The sequence below is a fragment of the Nanorana parkeri genome, unplaced genomic scaffold (genome assembly GCF_000935625.1).
Source record: "Nanorana parkeri isolate BGI_ZX_2015 unplaced genomic scaffold, ASM93562v1 scaffold1372, whole genome shotgun sequence".
Classification (NCBI taxonomy): domain Eukaryota; kingdom Metazoa; phylum Chordata; class Amphibia; order Anura; family Dicroglossidae; genus Nanorana; species Nanorana parkeri.
Window position 1 is genome coordinate 360,550 of NW_017307640.1, and position 20,335 is coordinate 380,884.

General features: G+C 42.7%; 1 protein-coding gene across 1 annotated transcript in view; it reads left to right on the plus strand.

Moving 5' to 3' along the window:
• LOC108797962 (collagen alpha-1(VII) chain-like) overlaps positions 1 to 20,335 on the plus strand; it is a 168,515-nt gene that overhangs the window by 134,419 nt on the left and 13,761 nt on the right. Inside the window, exons 93-113 of the mRNA XM_018569650.1 lie at positions 138 to 263; positions 336 to 407; positions 503 to 538; positions 1,242 to 1,301; positions 2,010 to 2,054; positions 2,153 to 2,188; positions 3,455 to 3,490; positions 3,575 to 3,631; positions 5,191 to 5,262; positions 6,667 to 6,738; positions 6,989 to 7,024; positions 8,123 to 8,203; positions 8,740 to 8,793; positions 10,051 to 10,104; positions 10,290 to 10,352; positions 11,042 to 11,104; positions 11,796 to 11,912; positions 12,170 to 12,247; positions 13,349 to 13,402; positions 13,627 to 13,675; positions 16,836 to 16,844. Coding sequence (XP_018425152.1) covers positions 138 to 263; positions 336 to 407; positions 503 to 538; positions 1,242 to 1,301; positions 2,010 to 2,054; positions 2,153 to 2,188; positions 3,455 to 3,490; positions 3,575 to 3,631; positions 5,191 to 5,262; positions 6,667 to 6,738; positions 6,989 to 7,024; positions 8,123 to 8,203; positions 8,740 to 8,793; positions 10,051 to 10,104; positions 10,290 to 10,352; positions 11,042 to 11,104; positions 11,796 to 11,912; positions 12,170 to 12,247; positions 13,349 to 13,402; positions 13,627 to 13,675; positions 16,836 to 16,844 — 1,270 coding nt within the window. The remainder of the gene's footprint in view (positions 1 to 137; positions 264 to 335; positions 408 to 502; positions 539 to 1,241; positions 1,302 to 2,009; positions 2,055 to 2,152; positions 2,189 to 3,454; positions 3,491 to 3,574; positions 3,632 to 5,190; positions 5,263 to 6,666; positions 6,739 to 6,988; positions 7,025 to 8,122; positions 8,204 to 8,739; positions 8,794 to 10,050; positions 10,105 to 10,289; positions 10,353 to 11,041; positions 11,105 to 11,795; positions 11,913 to 12,169; positions 12,248 to 13,348; positions 13,403 to 13,626; positions 13,676 to 16,835; positions 16,845 to 20,335) is intronic.

The window sequence follows — 20,335 nt, forward strand, 5'->3', positions numbered from 1 at the left end:
TGACTAAGGCCCTTTTTGGCAAAAGAGCACCAACATAACGTTTTCGTGAATCGAACTTCAGTTTGTGTCTCTTTTATCAGCTATCAAACTGTTATGGACTATGTGAAGCATTGGACTAATGATATCATATTTCTCAGGGTGATGTTGGATTGCCGGGACCTCCTGGACCTCCTGGTCTGCAGGGTACAGCAGGAAACCCTGGTCCTCCGGGTCAGAGAGGAGAACCTGGACAAACAGGCCAACCAGGAGCACCTGGGGAGAGGGTAAGAATTGCAGCCTCTGTCAGGTAAATTGAATGAGGTTTTATGGAGTCTCATGTCTGTCTTTTTCTTCAGGGTTTGATTGGCTTTCCTGGAAGAGAAGGCAATCCAGGTGTGCAAGGACCAGCAGGGGCAAGTGGCCCAGCGGTAAGAAGTTTTGCCACCTACTGGCCAGATTGTTGAATATATTATTTATGAATTGGGCATATTGTGCTAACACTAATATCAATGTTTTATTTAAGGGCCATCCAGGACCTCCAGGAATAAAGGGCGATAAGGTACAATTATCATTCTACAACCGTGCAATTATTCTTCTACATCCCTAAAAGACATATGTTACAGTCTGGCTCTAGGTTCCATTTCCCAATCTCTGAGGGGTCATTTTGGGTGTAAATCTCCAGGTAGAGTTGAGTCCAGAGCTCTTGACCCCCGTGGTCCTGCCTACGAGCATATACTACAACAAAACCCTCTTCTGCCTGCCCTGTTGAGAACTTGTAATTAGGAACTGTACTTTTTGGAAAAGTCCCACCCAACTGCCATTTTACTATCCATTGAGTGCACCCTGGTGGCCAATATGGGCTCCTTCGTTGGGCAGTGGGGCTGTAGGTTGCTTGTGCAAAGCTGAAAATGTTAAATCCCCACTAAATGTTTGCCACAGGTGCCATTGTTGGGCAGTGGGGCTGTAGGTGAGAAGGGCGTCCTTCAAGAGTTGCTTGTGCAAAGTTGAAAGAGTTCCCATTGAAAGAGATTGCCCAGGACCCCATCCCACCAGGCTACACACAAGTCTTTAACTTAATAAAGGTTATATCTCTCTCTCTATATCTCTATCTATCTATCTATCTATCTATCTATCTATCTATCTATCTATCTATCTATCTATCTATATATATACTGTATAGTCCATACATGCTACATGGATGTAGTCCACAGAAGATTTTAGGAATATGCTCAGCACCTATGTTTTTCTGTTTTCTTTAACAGGGTGACCAAGGAATTGGTCTGCTGGGCCCAAGAGGAGAGAGAGGCGACTCAGGACCCAGAGTAAGAATCTTTCCATATTGGTCGAGCTTTCATGTAATACAGGACCATAGACTAGACCTGGTACTGGTCTTACCTTAAAGCTGAACTCCGGGCACAAAAATGTTAATTTCAATATATTCCTAAATAGACACAAAGGATATAAATCAAGTTCTTGTACTCCAAATGCCTTTGCAAACCGGGATATTTTGTTAATGTAGCAGTGATATCATTGCTGTTTTGTACAAAGCCTGAGAGCTGTGGGAGGGGCCCAACAGGTCCTCCCGCTATAGTCTATCGACAGAAAACCACAGGAGGGGGGGAGACAAGACCAGTCACCCTGCACAAGGAGAGAGAGCAGCAGTGACTGGTCTTTATTACAGGTGGGAGCAGGTCTTTATTGCAGGAGGGGGCGGAGACAAGATCAGTCACCCTGCACAAGGAGAGAGAGCAGTGAGCAGTCTGTGTTATCAGAAGTTGCCACAGAGTTGTTTCATTGCACAGAACTGGAACAAATACCCTATTATATACACATGCTCCTTGTATTCCTGTTATATATGCTCAGCCTGGCACAGGAACTATCTGCAAACCCCTTGCAGATAGTGTCCTGACCAGGATTTGAACCATGGACCCCCAGAGCTGCAAGGCAGATGTGCTAACCACTAAGCCACGGTGCTGCCCGTTTTTACTTTTTTCATTGCTCTCACCCCTTTCTGCTCTCTATCATTCTAGGGAGAAGATGGACGCCCCGGATTGGAAGGGGACCGTGGCCCCGCTGTAAGTACTTCTGTAGTGCCCCCTTTACTGACTTCTGTCCTGTTTTGTGGCATTAAATGAGTTCTTTCCCTAATGCAGTTTTTTTTGTGTCTTATAAGGGGCTTCCTGGAAACAGAGGCGAACGAGGGGACAAGGTAAGATTTACAAGTTCAGAGTCCGCTCTGTGTTCTTCTTTTAAATAGGATGAACGCAGTATATTTCCGATGATTATTGTGACTCATCATTGTAATATTTCCCTTCATTTTCTAACTTTCACCTCTTTATATGTTTGCTGTATCATTTTTCTATTGTTATATGACTTATACAGAATTGTGGGTTCTCCCTCCAGTGGCACCCAGTCTTCCGCATCAACAACTGCTGAAATCTGGAAACAATTGCAACCCATAGTATTAGGCTGACCTGACTAGAAGACTTGCATTGAGAACAGTAAGGCACATCCACAATGTATTGCTACTAAACAGCAATGGCAGTGCCTGCATGAGTAATGAGATGAGACGGCTGTCCCCGTATATAATTACCAACTATGCAAAATAAAACGTTACAAAATGAACACATATATGACTCTTTACAAACTATAATTGCCCTTTAAAATATAGTTGCGTCTTTTACAATATATACCACATAAATTAAATATCATACACTGTTGCTGTAGGATATTATCCATTTAAGCTGTCATTTTACAGCAGTTGGAGAATTTACATAGACAAGCCTTCCAGAGGCAACTTGTCACTTTCTCAGCAGCTCAATTGCTTTGCCTGCATGACTGGTTCTATTCCAAAATGTGGATATATGGAGCTGTGTCATTAAGGCATAGCACAGTTGATCAGAGGCATGGATGCAGACAGCCAAAATAATTACAAGCTTCTGTTCTTTGCTCGCCTGCCCTGTGCCTGGATTACAGTTCTGGTGATCCCTAGACACGAACGGAGCTTGTTGTTTGTGCAGCAAAGTTTGTCCAGCACCTGAGGAGGTGCAGCATGGTGAACTACACCTTGCAGGGTGCAGCTCAAGTCTAATCTGAAGGAACCCTTTCACCTTGTGAACATCTGTGAATGTTCGTTATGTGCAAATAATGTAAAAAAGTTAAGTTTTTAATATATATATTTTTTTATCAAATGTATTGTGATACAACTCTTCATTATGGCCACTAGATGGAACTGAGGAGCACAGGGAAGAAGTCATTATTTCCTATTGTGCTCAGCTCCATCTAGTGGTCATATTGCAGTATTACATCACAATACATTTGACCTGAAAATAAAATATAATAAGATTATTTGCTTGTGCCACTATTCACACAAAATGAACATTCACAGACATTTGCAGGGTGAATGGCCCTGTAAATTGTTTACAAATATACCTATAAGTGTGATTGTGACTATATCCTGTGCTGTCTTTTCCAGGGTGATGCGGGCCCCATGGGAATTAAAGGAGACAAGGTAATAATCCCTCCTTCATTCTTTCAGTCATCAGATGTGTTCTCTTATTTGTAGGACATTTCTAATAACCGTTAATCTTTCTAGGGTGACACTCTGACTATTGAAGGACCTCCCGGTGCTAGAGGAAATAAAGGAGAATTGGTAAGTTGATTAATACATGACATAGAATTTGGTAAAGTTAGTGGTGAAGACTTAGAAATAGCAGACAGCTTCTATCTCCTTGGATCAGTTGTTAGCAAGTGATCAGGCAGTCAAAAAATATGATGCTGACTGGCACTTGGAAGAGCAAGGATGAAAGATTTTCCAAAATTCGAATGTGTCTGTACGTGCAAAGATCGGAATTGGCCAGGCTATGATGCAGTGGGACAGGGTCTCGTTCTCAACACATTTCATAAAAATCTGCTTGCCTAGGAGATTATATGGGAAAACTGTATCTCTAAAAATCAGTAGGTTGCATCCATAGGCTAGTAATGTCTCTAGGGGAAGATCTCAGGGAAGAAATAAGTAAAAGGGAGATTCAGACAGCCAATAAAAATAGCATAGCTTCATTAGAAATTCTGAAGATCAGGTGAGTCAAACAGTAGGACATGGTCACTTCTCAAACACATTTCATTGAACTCTGCTTCCAGCACGACACTTGGAAAGTGTTGTGCTGGTGTGCTGATGACATCTCTATTTAAAATTCTACTGTGAGCAGCGCCATCAGCAGTCATTTCGAGCACCCGACATTATCTTGGGATATCCAGCAAGGAGTGCTACAGGACATATGACATTGATACAGTGTGGGCGAAGAATTTTAATATTTTCCATGTGGTCACCAGGAGTCGACATTCACTTGACGACATTCAATAATAATTATAATAGCCTGTACGTGTTTTGGGTTGTAGCTAATAAAACACAAAAGTTATAAAACTTCCTTATTAAACCTTGACCTGCTAAAAAAAAAGTGGACCTTGTTAAAATGAATCTATAGGTCTGAGATTGCGGCACTTTTTTTTAATGTTGGACTCATTCTTGATTTAACCTATGAGTAAGTATGCAAGCTGAAACGTCACTATGTATGTGACATTCAGAGAAGTTGACGGCACATACCATTAGATTGTGCGCATTAAATCTTTATTGATAATGCAACAGTGAGACATCAGGGACCCTTGTTTCAAGTGTTTCATGGTCAGCCGCACTTGAAGCTCATCTCCAGTCTCTGGCCCCCTGGACTCTCCAGTCCCCTGGTAACCTCCCTCCCTGCCCAATCCCCTGAACCTCTACCTGCAACTATTTATTTTTTTTCACTTCCAAAATGTATTCCTTGAACCCAGCTGTCTTCTGGCTGGTCAAGTTACGTCAAGGATCCTTCTTCTTGTCCAGGGATGGGTGGTGCTTACTGCACATAATGGTGAATAAGCTGTAGTGTGATCCCAGCCCGCTCCAGGGGGGTGTGTCCATGACAGCCTAGGCTCATGGGAAGAAGTTGAATGACACTGGGCTACATACTTCTTCTGGGTTAGTGACTCTTCAGGTAGTAAAGAAAATGGCAACCTTAAAAAAATTTAAAACGCTGAAACTCCTTTAAAAAACTAGTTAGCAGTGGCAGCTTCTGTATTTCTGTGCTTACAGGTTACCTTTGAGGGATCAGTTACTCATTAGCATGTTAAAATGTTTGATTGTCTTCTATGTATACTGACATCTGTATTTTCCTCCAGGGAGAACGAGGATTGAAAGGTTCTGAAGGAGAAAAGGGGGATAAAGGAGACCAAGGAATTGGCGGCGAAAGGGTAAAATACAGACATGTTTTCTGTTGGACCTACAAATGGATTCAGGATTTGTGAGAGTGGTTGTCTGAATGAGAAATTTATATTACAATCAGATGGCTCCAGACAATTGTTTTTTGGTGGTGCTTTGCTGGTGCTGGGAGTTTTAAATAAGAGGAACTAAGCCCCTGACCCTGAATCCTTTGTTATAATAAAAGCACACATACCAAATGCTTACTGTAGTCTGAAAATGAACAATGCAATATACAGTATATAGAAACCATTCACAGTGTCGTAAGAACACAGACTGCAGCCTCCTTATAAGCACATTGAAGCGTACAGAGTCCCGTGGTTAGAAGTATGTAGCAGTGTCCGTTACATTGCTGGTCCAAAAGAGCTCAAATCAGTTCTACATTTGTTATTAGAGGGCATAAAAATGACCTGGGCCACCTGCCACTCGCCTTAAAACGATTGCAAATATGTGGCCCGTGTAGCTCACTGCACGCTGTGTCCTTGTGTGGGTGTAGTCAGAAAGTGGGTATTGATTCATGGTGTATGGCTTGCAGTGTGCCAACTTTCTCCCTTTGCTTTGCTATGGTTTAGACAATATGGGGCCTTGGGGTACACTAAAAACGTTGTGGGAGTAAGCCCGATTGTTGGTGTCAGTGGCAGCAGTAATAACTCCCAGCATTGGTGTCAGTGCCAGCAATGATAACCCCCAGCAATGACAACTCAAAGCAATACGCCCTGCAAGTGTCAGGGCAGCAATAACCCCCTGCACGTGGCAGGGCAGCAATAACCCCCTGCACGTGCAGGGCAGCAATAACCCCCTGCAAGTGTCTGGGAAAGCAGTAACCCCCTGCAAGTGTTAGGACCAGCAATGATAACCCCGAGCAATAAGCCCCAGCAAGTGTCAGGGCCAGCGATGATAACCCCCGGCAATAAGCCCCCCAGCCCTCCCTCTCTCCACTGCTACTGAAACTATAATTTAGGAGGAAATCACTCCACCCAACAGAGCAAGGCACAATTGCAACTGCCTATGTGTTCCTGGCACTCCTGGCACCCCACTGTCCCTGCCACTGATTACAAAGGGTATTTTTCTCATGGAGGATTTCTTAATGTTCCTTCCTCTTGACAAACATCGTGTTAAATGTATACCTTCAGGGAATATTGTGATATACATGTCAGTATGGTATATATGAATTCTAAGCTAGCACTAGCACAGTCTGAAAGTATCTAGAAGTGTTGATGAATGCTCTGCTTCTCACTCTCAGGCTTTTATTTTAACGCATCGCTTTCATTCTCCATTTCTTTGGTTATTTGTTTGGAAGAAAAGAGAAATATAAAATTACTGTGCTTAGGTTCTAAAGGTTTCCTTTATTTGGAGAAAGAAACATACGTAATATCCCTTTTAATACATGTCTGCAGGGAGTTAAAGGAGAAGCAGGAGACAAGGGCGCCACTGGCTTTTTAGGTCCTCGGGGGCCAGGTGGACAAAAGGTAATGATAATTTCTAACTTCTGTTCTACATCAAAGGCTTTGTGCAGTTCTGAAAACATTCTTTCACATGTTGCCTCCACATCTTTAAAGTGGAACTTCAGATATCAAAGACCACTATCTTTTCACTTGTAATAAAGTGTATGTCAAGAAAAATGAAAACAGAACATAATCAGAACATTTCTGAATTACATTTCCCCACATTGTGTCTCTTTAATAAGGCAATGTATTTTCTATGTGTCTGTTACTCTAGGGTGAGACTGGAGAATCGGGTGAACCGGGAGAGGCGGTAAGTGAACGTTTTTTGTCATATAATACACTTGCCTGTTTTGTTTTTTAGCTAATACTCACTTTTTATTATGGCTTATGATATATAACTGGGGTTAGACAGTTCACACAACCTTAACATCCATTCCAAATGACACCAAGATGAAATGAGAGAACCACCCACATAGTAACAAACTCAATAATGATAAAATGATCAATAATGACGATAATTTAAACCAGGATACCTAGGTGTGGAAAATAATAGCTGCAGCCCTTTATTAGTGTTTAAAACAGAATATGATTACTTTTAACCTCATTATACCAGAACTTTAAACACACAGACCAAAACCAACGTTACAGTTTTAACCAAACCACCAAGAATCTGCTCCATACTACCAGGTGCCACCAGAAACACTGTCCAACCACACAGGTGGGCAACAACACCCCCAATAAAGTCAAAGCTGTGACAAAAAGGAAGGGAGGGGAGATAACAGCTTGATTGAAGATCCAAACTTGTACAAGACCCCAGATGTTGAAACTACAGTCTCATTGGTTGCTTAATTTCCATCCAGATTTCATCATCCAGTAATTTTCTTGTTTTAAAAGTTGCCCGTTAGATCAAAGCAGTGTGAAATCTTCTGGTAAGAGCTGTTTCTGTGTCTGGAAGAGGGAGGTGAGGTCAGGAACTGGAAGATAAGGAGAAACCAGCAGAGAAAGTGGGCACAATTCTGTAGCTTTATTATACTACTTCAGTTAAAGAAATCATTAACCATAAGGTCAATACAGGAAGGAAAGGAGGGGGCAAGTATAGGGGGTGACATGTCCCATGGGGACATTTAACTTGTTCGAGGTCCTTAGCATTCTACATGACTGCTAGTCAAGTCAAGGAGGTTCTTACTGCCGGATGGCACTTGGATGCTTTTACAGCAAATGTGAAGCAAATTTGTCAACATCTAGTTTGATTGCTCATAAGTAGAGTATCTACTTTTGTTTACATAATGATTTGGAGTCAAACTCCTCACAGAATCCTTGATCTAACTGAATCTAAAGCTGCTATTCAACATCTCTGACCCCTGACCTATTAATTTGTTACCTAATATTGCTTCTTTTCTCTTTTTAGGGTAAGCCAGGTAAGGATGCCTTACCTGGACCACGTGGGGAGAAAGGAGATGCTGGTCTAAATGGCTTAAGAGGACCAAAGGTAAGAAACCTATGTCAGGTCAGGTGCCTGGTAGAGCAATGTGGGTATTTAATGGTATTCCTAACCAGCCTTTAAAAGATCAGTGCATCAAATATGATAGTTTAGTTATAATTGGAGCATGGTGGGAATAGTGAGGCTTTTGCTTTTTATAGGTCTTGCATATTCCAACAGCAAGGTCACCCTGCCATCAATCCCGGCTCTGGTACTGTCTACCTGGGAGTTTAGGGTGCTTTGTGTGTTCCAGTAACTCATTAGATTTTCTATAATATAAAATAAATTAAAGATCCAGCAGTGATGGTAGGAGCCCTTTATAATGGGCATAGGGGATGTGCAGACCCATGATCTCAGTGTGGACATCTCAGCAATAGAGTCCCTGAGAAATTAAAAAAAGACTTCCAGGGGGTTTATTGCTTTAGAAGCTACCAAAAACTGCAATATCTGTTTAAATTGAACTGGTCATTTAAGAACCAGAAACAATGTATGCTGAGAAAAATGTTTTTGCTGTCCCTGTTTAACTGCCTTGGTTTTTTTTCCAGGGAGACCGCGGCATTAAGGGAGCTTGTGGCCAGGATGGTGAGAAAGGAGACAAGGTGATTTTGCTTAATTTCCTATATGAAATAAACAATACCTCTGACATTTTGAAACCCTTAAAGGAGAGTTCCAATTTGGGTACAAACAACCAGTAAACTCTTAGAATGTTGGGATATGTTTTCTTGACAACTTTATTAGCTGGGAAAATGTCTATTACAAGTCAGTTTTGAGTGTAGAGTTTTAATGAGTGATTTGTGTGAATTGGGACTGGGTCACTGTTTTGTGGAATTACATTGCAAGAGGAAGCTTCTTCTACTTCTTTGCAATGCATAAAAGCCTAGCCTTCTGATCACATTTTCTCTGTTAATGGGTAGTATTAGAGAATTTCGACTGGCTGATCTTCCCCTTGAGTAGAGCTCATGTGACCAAAGTGCTAGGCTTTTGGTCATGTGGCTGGCGCTAGCAATATTTTCTCCGGGATAGGTACACTTTTATTTATACATCCCAACAAGATCTAACATAACATTCGGTACTGGCCTACTTTAATGGATACCACCAGCCTATGTAGAGTTCAATAACCAATTAAGAGGCCTAGATGTTAAGTTGGTAAGTAAATCATGAATTACAGTGTGTGAGGAATCGTTGCAGCCAAATACAATGTATTGATTAAGCTTTGATATGTTGAAATCTGATTGGAAGCTATGCTATGCTGTGCATGGCACATTATCATTATGCTTTGTTAAAGCCCAACCCCTGGCTTGGGTCTCACTCCCTGCCCCCTCCCTCATTTGCCCTCCTTGGAGCCCTACACCTTCACCATATAAGATCATCAGCATACTTACCCCCTAACCTTTCTTCCATCGTCTTCCATCGATCTTGCGACCAGTGATGGCTCATCACCCTGTCTTTTCTCTGGAACAATCCTAAATACAACAGAGAGCGACTTAACATAATGACATGGTGCCACTCTCTGCAGCATTCCCCTGTGAGCCCAAGGGCAGGTGGCAGAGCCTTGATGCCCTGGGCTCCCAATAACTGGGTTGGGTGATGCCAGGCCTCATTAACCCTAGAAGAGGAGTGGCACCACAGTGCTAGATCAGTAAGTCTGCAGGGAACAGCCCTAGGGATCAGGTGAGTATAGCAGCCAGGACTGCATTTTATTATTACAGAGCTGCCAGCGAGATCCACCTTAAGTTTATTGCCCAAACTGGAATTAAGCTTTAAAGAAGTTTAGTTGTGTCTTCCTGGTAGGTTTAAAAATGTGTTCAGATATCAATCCTGGGTGCTTTATTCATATTGAATGACTTTCATTCCAGGGTGACACGGGAATGCCAGGCCGCCATGGTATTCCAGGAAGGAAGGGTGAATTGGTAAGCAGCAATTGTATTAATTTATAATTCTGTGGTATCTGATTCCAGGTCTGCGGTCGCTCTATAGCTTTGCCTATAAAGATATAGTGTATTATTCATAGCTGACCAATGGGCAAAAATATATTACATGGGGATGACTGTATTTGTCTTGTCTTTATAACTAACAATCAGTGCTATACTTGTAGGGAGAAGCTGGCATCCCAGGACAGCCTGGCCTACCTGGGAAAGAAGGACTTATTGGTGCCAAGGTAATGTAGGTGCTTTGGTTAAAATATTTTACAGTGTTTTTATGTATTTTTAAAAATGTATTATTGTCATTGGTCAGTGGCGCAGAGAAGAGGAGCAAAACATCAACCTTCTACCTCACACACAGGCTGTCAACAAGCATGCAAGCAATGCCAGGGGTTTTCTCTTTAAAAGTCACAGCATGCTTTGCAAACCGAGCAACATGGATGCACTCTATTTATTCATTTATTATTTATTTATTTATTACAGGTATTTATATAGCGCCGACAATTTACACAGCACTTTACATAAAGCACATTTACACCAGTCCCTGCTCTCAAAGAGCTTGTAATCTAAGGTCCCTACCTCACATGCATACATACAAGGGACAATTGTGAGAGGAACCAATTAACCTTCCAGCATGTCTTTGGAGTTCCTATAGTAAATGTTTGTTTATAAAATAAACACCAATGTCTTCTCCTAAGATTCGCACGCCTTTCAGGCCAGGATGCACGCATTCCCTGATTAAATCTGATTTGAAAATGTGTGAACCTTGGGTGAAAACATTAATCAATAGTGTGATCTGGCCCATTAGCTGATAGCTGGCTCATACAACAAGGAACCTTTTGCATCTTGAATGGGCAAGGTGACGGGATCTATTTAATGTTGTTTGTAGTTTTAATTGATACTAATTTGTGGTTTCTCCTTGCAGGGTGACAGAGGCATTGAAGGACTACAGGGTAATAAAGGTGATCAAGGAGAGAAAGGCGAGAGGGTGAGCATTCATACAATTTATATATGGTGACATGATGGTGTACAGTATCATACAACAAACACTATATGGTACAACATTGTTGACACACTATATAATATACTGGACATACTGTATGGACTAAACATCAGGTTACAGCCACATGGTCTTCAACAGCAAATTTTGGCAGTCCAAAGGGTCGTATTGAAGAGCTTAATGACTGGCAAAGGGTCTTCATAGGACACTTCCTTTCCAAGTCACTTAGTCCGAGGTCTACCCTATTAAACATGCCTACCAGTTTTCTGGGATGGATGTTAAAGAACCTTACAGGCTTACATGAAGCCTTCGAAAACCTACAGAGCCTCAATGAACACTCCTAGGATGAACTGGAACATTGACTGAAAACCAAGCCTGGTCACCCAACATCAGTGCCCAACCTCACCCAAATGGAGCAAATCCCACCAACAATGCTCCAGCATCTCATGGAAAGCCTTGCCAGAGGAACAGAAGCCCTCATTGTAACATAGGAGAGAACAGCTTCATAACGATAACCTTGGTTTTAAAATAGGATATTCAACCGGCAGGTGTCTGGATACTTTTGATCATGCAGCATACATAGTTTTAAGTCTTTTGTTTATTTCTATCAAAATAACAATGTGGTTTGCTTGATAGATTACCCAAATAAGGTACTATAATTTATGTAACCGCTTTCTAGGGTCCTGTAGGGCCAAATGGTCCAACTGGCACAAGAGGGATCGATGGGATTTCAGGCCCTCCGGGTCCTCCAGGACCTGCTGGTCCAAAAGGCCCTGAAGGTCTTCAAGGACAGAAGGTGAGAACATTACTAAGTAAAGGTAACATTTTCATTTTTTGTATAGGTAGATTGATATTTTAAGTCTACGGTAACCTTCCCACCTTACAAATGAATAAGCCCAAAATGCTGATACATATGATTTAGATATTTGCTATAATAAGTACAGTGTATTGTATTTTGATGGGTTTTGCTTAAATATTATCACACATTATGTTATTATATAGCATCTCCAAGTGCTACTATGTCTAATTGTTTTTCATGGCCCTGTTTCTCAGGGTGACAGGGGCCCTTCTGGAGAGGCAATTGTGGGGCCACGTGGAGTTCCGGGAGTCACAGGAGAACGGGGTGAGCAGGTATGGCTGACGTTTTTAGTGCTTCCATCACACAAACCTACATTCTTGTCTAGGTCTCATATGTGAAGTTCCCAAATTCATATTGCATTGAGGTGCCATGAATTGCACTGTGCATAGGTTTGCTGTGCAGATGTTGCCTATCATCGGCCATTTTGGGCTATATTTTTAGTCCAGAATGCTTGCTAGCTCTGGCCAGACTTCATGAGTCCATCCCAGTGTTTACACCTTATATATGATCAGTAGGGACGGGCATATACATGGCCCTAAAGACCGGGGAATCTGTGCCACGTTGATTGATAGTAAATAATGCTCCGACACCTCCCTACTTCAGCTCCAATTGGCTGTCTGCCCCTACTGAGGACATAAGATACTATAATATAAGAAATGTACTAAATAAATAAAATAGAGCTACAGGAGTATACTTACTGTCTTGCAGTATACCCTTTACCTGTTCCAGCATTGCAGTTTAATTTAAAGCCCAAATGAACTTTCAGAACATCAGATGCATCAGAACAAAAGCTGTTTAAAGTCTTACACTTGGTGTTCTTAAGTACACAGCCACAGCCTGAGTAGGAAAGTCTGTCCCCTGCCATCATGCTACAGAAAAGGACCCTTGCTCTCTATGTGGAAGCAGTGGTCTCTCTGCAGAACTTCCAACACGCCCCATGCTGAGTAGCGGCGGTTCCATATAGACGGCGTGAGGGGGCATGGCCACAATCCCTGCATGGACCGGCCCACTAAGTAAACAGGAGTGGGTGGAACTACACCTCTGTCTGTGCTGAGAGGAGGCCCAGACCCGTGCCTGGAGGAGACCCCGCCCCGTTCCCCGATACCTGCACGTTCTCCAAGATAATCGGGTGGGGGGAGCTGACATTAAAGATCCCATTCCTGTTATTCTGCCATCTCAATGGGCCACGACAGCCTCGGGCCCTGGTGGAGCCACCCCAGCTGCACCTCTGGTAGGTCCGCCCCTGCTGCTGAGTCGGACCCATAACTCTGCAATCAGCAAAGTCCATGCTTTACCATTTTGCAAATTTTGATTGAATCCAAATGTTAATGTTACTGCTTTTATAATTGTGTTCCATTGCTATTTTTTTTTAGGGTCTGATGGGACCAGATGGAGGTAGAGGAGAGAAGGGATCTCCAGGAATGACAGTGAGTTTTATTTACCTGAACTGTAGACATATTTGTTTAACGACTGACATCAGAGAAATGTAATACTCTCATGTTTCACACCCAGAGTATGAATCACCCATGGTGCCCCCTAGACGTGGGCCCATTGTTGCTTATGCTGGCCCTTCCCGGGCTTATTAGGTTCTTTATTCTCAGTATATGTACATACCACAATGATATATTCTGTATGTTCTTTCTGTTACCAGGAGGAGGAAGTCCGCAGTTATGTGAGGCAGGAGATGAGCCAGCATTGTGGTAAGTGTCATAATTAAGATACTGAAAACAATTTGTGCCCCTGCTGGGGAGATTCACTCTCTTTGTTTGTCCTGATGACCGAGAAATACAAATCCAAAATCTAGCAGTTGCCACCAAAACAGGAATAAAGAGGAAATCTTCCAATGGGGACACTTGTTGCAGGAACAGCTCTCTATAAGAGGATTCCCCCTCACCTTGAAGAGAGTTCTTTTCACTTCCTATTGTGTTTTTAGGACAGGAAGTAAAGGCAAATGTCCGGATTGGGACACAGACAACAAAAAATCTGACAATGGTTTTAAACATTATCTTCATTATTCAATCCAAAACTACATTAAAAATGCATTAGGAAAAACTTTTAAAGTCGAAGTCTACTAAAATGTTTTTTTGGGCATACAACAAGTGTATGTGAAGTAGAGCTGCAGCTAACGATTATTTTCAAAATCGATTAGTTAGCCGATTATTAGGTTCGATTAATCGGTTAATCGGATAAACAATAAAATAAAGTTTAAAAAATGGCTCCAGTGATGGACTACTAGTTTGTATTGAGGTTGTAGTTCATCACAGGAGCAAGCTTAGAGCGGTGGAAGTAAAAAAGAAAAAAAAGATAGTGTGGTGTGCAATATAGTGAAATGGAAAGTGTAATGGCACCGGCTATAGAGGACTACAAAACCCAGCAAAAGCACATTATACAGCGCAATGCAGAATACCGCCAGCTATAGAGGAATACAACAAATCCCAGAAATAGTACATAATAGCTGGCGGCATTCTACATTGGGCTGTATAATGTACTATTGCTGGGTTTTGTAGTCCTCTATAGCTGGTGGTATTCTGCATTGCGCTGTATAATGTATTATTGCTGGGACTTGTAGTGCTCTATACAGTGCAATGCAGATTATCACCAGCTATAGAGGAGTACAACAAATCCCAGCAATACATTATACATACAGTGTATAATGTATTGCTGGGATTTGTATTCCTATGTATAATATACAGTACAATGTACCATCAGCTATAGAGAAATACAAATCCCAGCAATACATTATAGAGCACAATGTGTGGGAAAGTGCAGGCTTACCTGAGCAGTCTTCCAGCAACTTGCTTCTGAGATCGGACCTGTCTATCAGCGGCTGTCATCCCCCCACACCTGCTCCTCCTTACTACATCTCCCCGCGTCCCTGTGCCGATCGTGGATGTGGATGGGCAGGAAATGTGAGGCGGGGAGGAGGTGCGGCGTGTGGAGCGTGGATGCGAGCGGGTCTGGCAGCGGCGAGCATGAGGTGGGGAGGAGGTGCGGCGCACAGCGTGTGGAGCTGTGAACGAGCCAACTGATCGGAAGCCGATTAATCGATTATTGAAAAAGTTGACAACTTTTTCAATAATCGATTATAATCGGTTATGTCGATTAGTTGTTGCAGCCCTAATGTGAAGTGTAATAAGGCACCTCTAATGAATTGTATCCGCTGGCTGTTGTTTAGAGTAATAACCTCCCATCAGTGATGCCGGCTACTCCTCACAGCACCAACTTTCTGGCAATGCTGGTGTTAAGATCTTGCTGTGTAGGGATCTTGCCCTCCCTTTCCTGTCCCCTCATCCATTCACAACATTCCCAGTATTATTTTCCCAGAATGTAAGGTGTTCGGTGAATGGAGATGAGGTGGATAAATGACAGGACCATCCTCCTCCATTCACAGAACGCCTTGCATTCTAGGAAAATAATATTGGGAGTTTTGTGGATGGGTGAGGGGACAGGAAGGGAGGGTGATCAGTGCAATCCTTTGCAGCCACAGTCTCTCCTGTTTGCAGCATCTGAAGATCAGCACTGTGCGGCGTATTTGGCATCACATTGGGGAGGATTATTATACTAACCAACAGATCACGGGAAACACTTCATTCCAGGTACATTGTAACAATGGTTCAGCATGCCCAAACCAAATCTTTTCACTAGACTTTAATTTTAATCATATTTTATATTATAGATTAAAGGAGAACTATGGGGTTAAGGCTTCCTCCCGTCACCCTAGGCTCAGTATACCGCGAGCTGTATACTGAGACGCCGCAGCTGAAGCGGATCCCGACAATTGTGACGGGATCCGCCCAGCTGCGTGAGTGACAGCTGGCTCTGCCTATCTAGAGGCAGAGCCAGCTGTAGCCGCCCCCTCCCCCGTCCGTTCCCCCAGTCAGCGCTGGCGGATCGGGGCAGGGAGGGGGGAATCCAGCCCCTCCCCTGTCACGGCAGAAGGCTGTGACAGGATCGAGAGGTGAGCGAACGCCGGTATGTGTTCGCTCACCTCCCGATCTACTGAGCCGACCTGTGACAGTTTCATTGTCACAGGTCGGCTGGAACTATGAGGTGAGTGAAAAGCACTCACCTCATAGTTCTCTTTTAGCCCTCGTTCACACCTGAACGTTTTGTAGTGCGTTCTACGCTCGACGAACGCTCTACAAAACGCTCAAAAATATAAATCCCATTGTATTCAATGGTCTCGTTCCCACCTTGGCGTATTTCCGCCCGTCCCTAACGCGCTACAAAACGGCCCACGCCTGAAAAGGTACAGGTACTACTTTGGGCCGTTTTGTTGCGTGTTTCCATTGGAATACAGCCAAGTAGCCAAGTTCGGAAGCGCGCGACGGGCGCGCAACTTTTTTTTCCGCGAATCACGGTCGCGCGACAGACGCGCATATGCAATACGCCTAGGTGTGAACGAGACCTTAGGCCCCGTTCACATTGAGCGAATTATCGCGCGGTAATTCCCGCGATATCGCGGCAATTTACCGCGCGATATCGCTCTCCAATGCTTCTCAATGGGGCAAAGGGTCCTGCTGTCGCGGGTCGTGTGTCGCTACAGCAGGACCCTTTTTGGAGCGGATTTAGCCGCGATTCAAGCTTGCTCAATGCAAGCATTTGCGCGATATCGCGCGACAAATCGCGCGATATCGCGCAAAATGCACATCGCGCGACAAACGCGCGATTTGCGAATCGCGCAGTGTGAATGGGGCCTTAGAAGAAAGACAGGCACCAGGCGATTCTTTAATTTTCGTTATTGGTTTTGCAACCTTGTAACTCTTTTTAATTGTTTACAGAAAGGGGGGTTTGTCCAGCTGCACTGCTTTACCTGTACAGGATCTAACAATTGTGTTTTCTTTATCTTGTCTTTTTCAGCTTGCGGAGGTCAGTCTTCCCGAATACAGACTGGTAAAAAGAGAGAGAGGGAAAGAGAGAGAGAGTGTGTGTGCGTGTGTGTGTGTGTATGTATATGAGTGTTAATGTTCCCATCAATGCTATATGGAATCGTCGCCAAGCAGGTATCAGAAATCCACAATAATTAAACACCCACATTAACTATAATAGTGAACAAACGGGTAGGACTGAAAACACCCCAGCGACTCTGTGTAGAGGGTTCAACCATTTTGAAGGATTGTCGGTACTTACAAGAATGTGTTCAGACCAGCTATCCTAAGACTGTGGTCTGTCATTTTTTTTATTTACAGCTTGACCTGTAACTAAAGCTGGATATACAAATAGGGGTGTATTCATAAAAGGTTTGCAGAGTGAAAAGCTCTGCAAATGGGTTAGTTGTAATTCTGGCCAATTAATGGAGCCAAAGAGCATAGGTAATGTCTATGCTCTTTAGCGCCATCTAGTGACCACCGTGTGAAATTCCTATGCTCCCAGACTCTATCTAGTGGCCATCATGTAAAATCCCTATGCTCCCAGACTCTATCTAGTGGCCATCATGTAAAATCCCTATGCTCCCAGGCTTCATCTAGTGGCCATCATGTAAAATTCCTATGCTCCCAGGCTTCATCTAGTGGCCATAATGTGAAATTCCTATGCTCCCAGGCTTCATCTAGTGGCCATAATGTGAAATTCCTAGGCTCCCAGGCTTCATCTAGTGGCCATTATGTAAAATTCCTAGGCTCCCAGGCTTTATCTAGTGGCCATTATGTAAAATTCCTATGCTCCAAGGCTTCATCTAGTGGCCATTATGTAAAATTCCTAGGCTCCCAGGCTTCATCTAGTGGCCATAATTGGAAATTCCTATGCTCCCAGGCTTCATCTAGTGGCCATAATGTGAAATTCCTATGCAACCAGGCTCCATCTAGTGGCCATTATGTAAAAATCCTAGGTTCCCAGGCTTCAACTAGCGGCCATAATGGGAAATTCCTATGCTCTCAGGCTTCATCTAGTGGCCATCATGTGAAATTCCTATGCTCCCATGTGCATGTAAATAGTAAGTGGCCTGCAAGAGGCTGCAGGAGATCATCAGCATTGAGATAAAACGAAGGATGAAAAATCATTTGGCAAACTAAATGTTATTCAGTTGGGATTTATATCTACTTTATAATAAGAGGAGGTGAAAGGTGGAGCTGCTGACATCAGAAATAGCCCTTTTAATAGAGCAGGCGAAGTAGGGAAAAGCAAGTATCTCATCGGTTGCTATGTAGAACTCCTAATTTCACACCAATTTGGAAAACAAAATGGCTGCCGCCTGCTTATGTCATGAACAGATAATATGCCAGTGAGAGCATTATTTCTCTTGCACAACCTAGTGTCACTGAAGAGTTAATAGCGATCGATCGTTGTCCACATTGCCTGCCACTCACCACTTCCAGATCGGTGTGTGTCGTCTCTCTGTGTATTCACCGATGGCTCCATGAGACCGATGCTGTTTGTCTGTTTCCAAACCCTACTAACACTCCATTGTATATTGTTTGGATTTAAATCCCTTGCGCACCTCTTGACATGTTTTGCCACTCGTGTTGCATGTAGACCCACAAACAGACATGAACACATACACTTCACGCAGACGCATACATATATTATAGCTCCATCTAGTGGCCATGATGAGGTATTTTGCTGGTTCACTTTGTACTTTATAAATAAACCTAATAAAGAAGGTTTGCCCAGAAGAGAAAATAAACATTTTTTTTTAACCCCATTCTAACAAGAGCAGGTTAACGCACATAGAACGAATGAACATGCAGCTTCACTGACGAATAAGCTATGGACATTTTTTTTTTTTCTTCAACAAACTCACACAGTTTATTTTGATGGACATTTGGTCTGGCAGACAACATATTGCCAAATAAAACATAGAAGCAATAGGTGACTAGGAAACATAGATCGTGCCTTGAGGTAAAACCAGATGCCTGTGTGGAGAGCCTATAGTTATATGTTACAGTGGGACATCAAGCAAATTTTTTTTTCTTAGTTTTGAAGTAGGAAACCTGTAATGATGGACAAAAAATTGGTAAAAATTGATAAAAATTGGTTGACACCCCTAAATGGATAGGCATGGGTGGTCCATTTGATAGGCATAGTTGAGTTTATTGTAATTTTGATCATGTTTCATGGAGGAAACATAGTTTCTTCATGGTTCTATAAGGATACACACACACAAATCAAATAATGTAGCTACAGGTACTGTAAGCACTTCCATAGGATGAACAAGGAGAACAGTACAGTAGCTTTATTACACCGATGTTTTGGTGATTCACATCCGACTTTCTCAAGGAAGAGTGGACGTGTTTTAAACCATCTAAAAAGCTATGACCCTAAAAGAAACATAATACATTATTATAGCCTATCAATTTATAAAAGTCAGAGGTGCAGTCTGATAATCAAACATCTGGCAAAACAAAATGGTGATACAAAATGGTGAATTACATTGTGAGGGTTTAGGGGAGTTTTAGCCATGTAAAGTATTGGTGATTCCCCCAGATTTATACATTTTATTCGTCCATCTCACTTGACTCTATCAAATAGATTAAGTGTAGCCACCCATTTAGGGAGTGGTGCTTGAGTCATTTTCCTTTATCATTTTGTCCATTGGTTTGTGGGCAACTCATCCCAATGGTAGAGAGCAACCAAGACCCTAGAGGTCAGTCTTCAATTATAACTATCAGCTCTATTCACAAAAGGGTGAAGGGTTTGAAGAAGGGAGGAGAAGTGAACAATCCAGGACAACATAGCTGAAGTGGAAAGTGAGCTGAATTGGAGAATTCATCCAAATCAGCTATTTTGGCCTAGATTGTTCACTTCTCCGGCCTTCTCCAAACTCTTCACCCTTTAGTGAATAGACCTGTATATCTTTGAATCCAAGAGGCTTCCATATACACCAGGTATTTGTTTTCCTGTTGGGTAGATTGTTTCTCACTTGTTATCCTAGTAACAATCATCACAAGAACGATGAGGGAAAATCCAAAATGTGACTACTGTCAGATAAACAGGAGGTGAGGGAAAACCTTCCAATGAGGAACTTTTCAATCAGTTCCTGTCATGTCTCTGGCACAGGAAGTGACAAGGAATCTTCCCAAAAGGGACCCAAACAGCAGTAAAACAAGCCTTTGTGTCTGTGGGATTTGTTTTTGTAGATTCAAGGCTTCAGCTTTGGGTTCTCTGATGGGTTGGTAATGGGAGCTCTTATTAGGCTTGGGCTGCTCATTTTCTTGAGGTACCAGACAGGGAGCTGGGTCCTCAGGTGGGTAGCTTTTGTATGTGTACAGTGAGGAGCATCTCAAGTTAAAAATCATACACATAGAAGATCCAGATCCTGACAAATACAGTCAATGTATTTCAAGGAATTTTGATTCCCCATTCTTCATGGCTCTTTGCAAAATATCTGACCTGTTGTGGAACTGCATGGGGGGACCACGTCT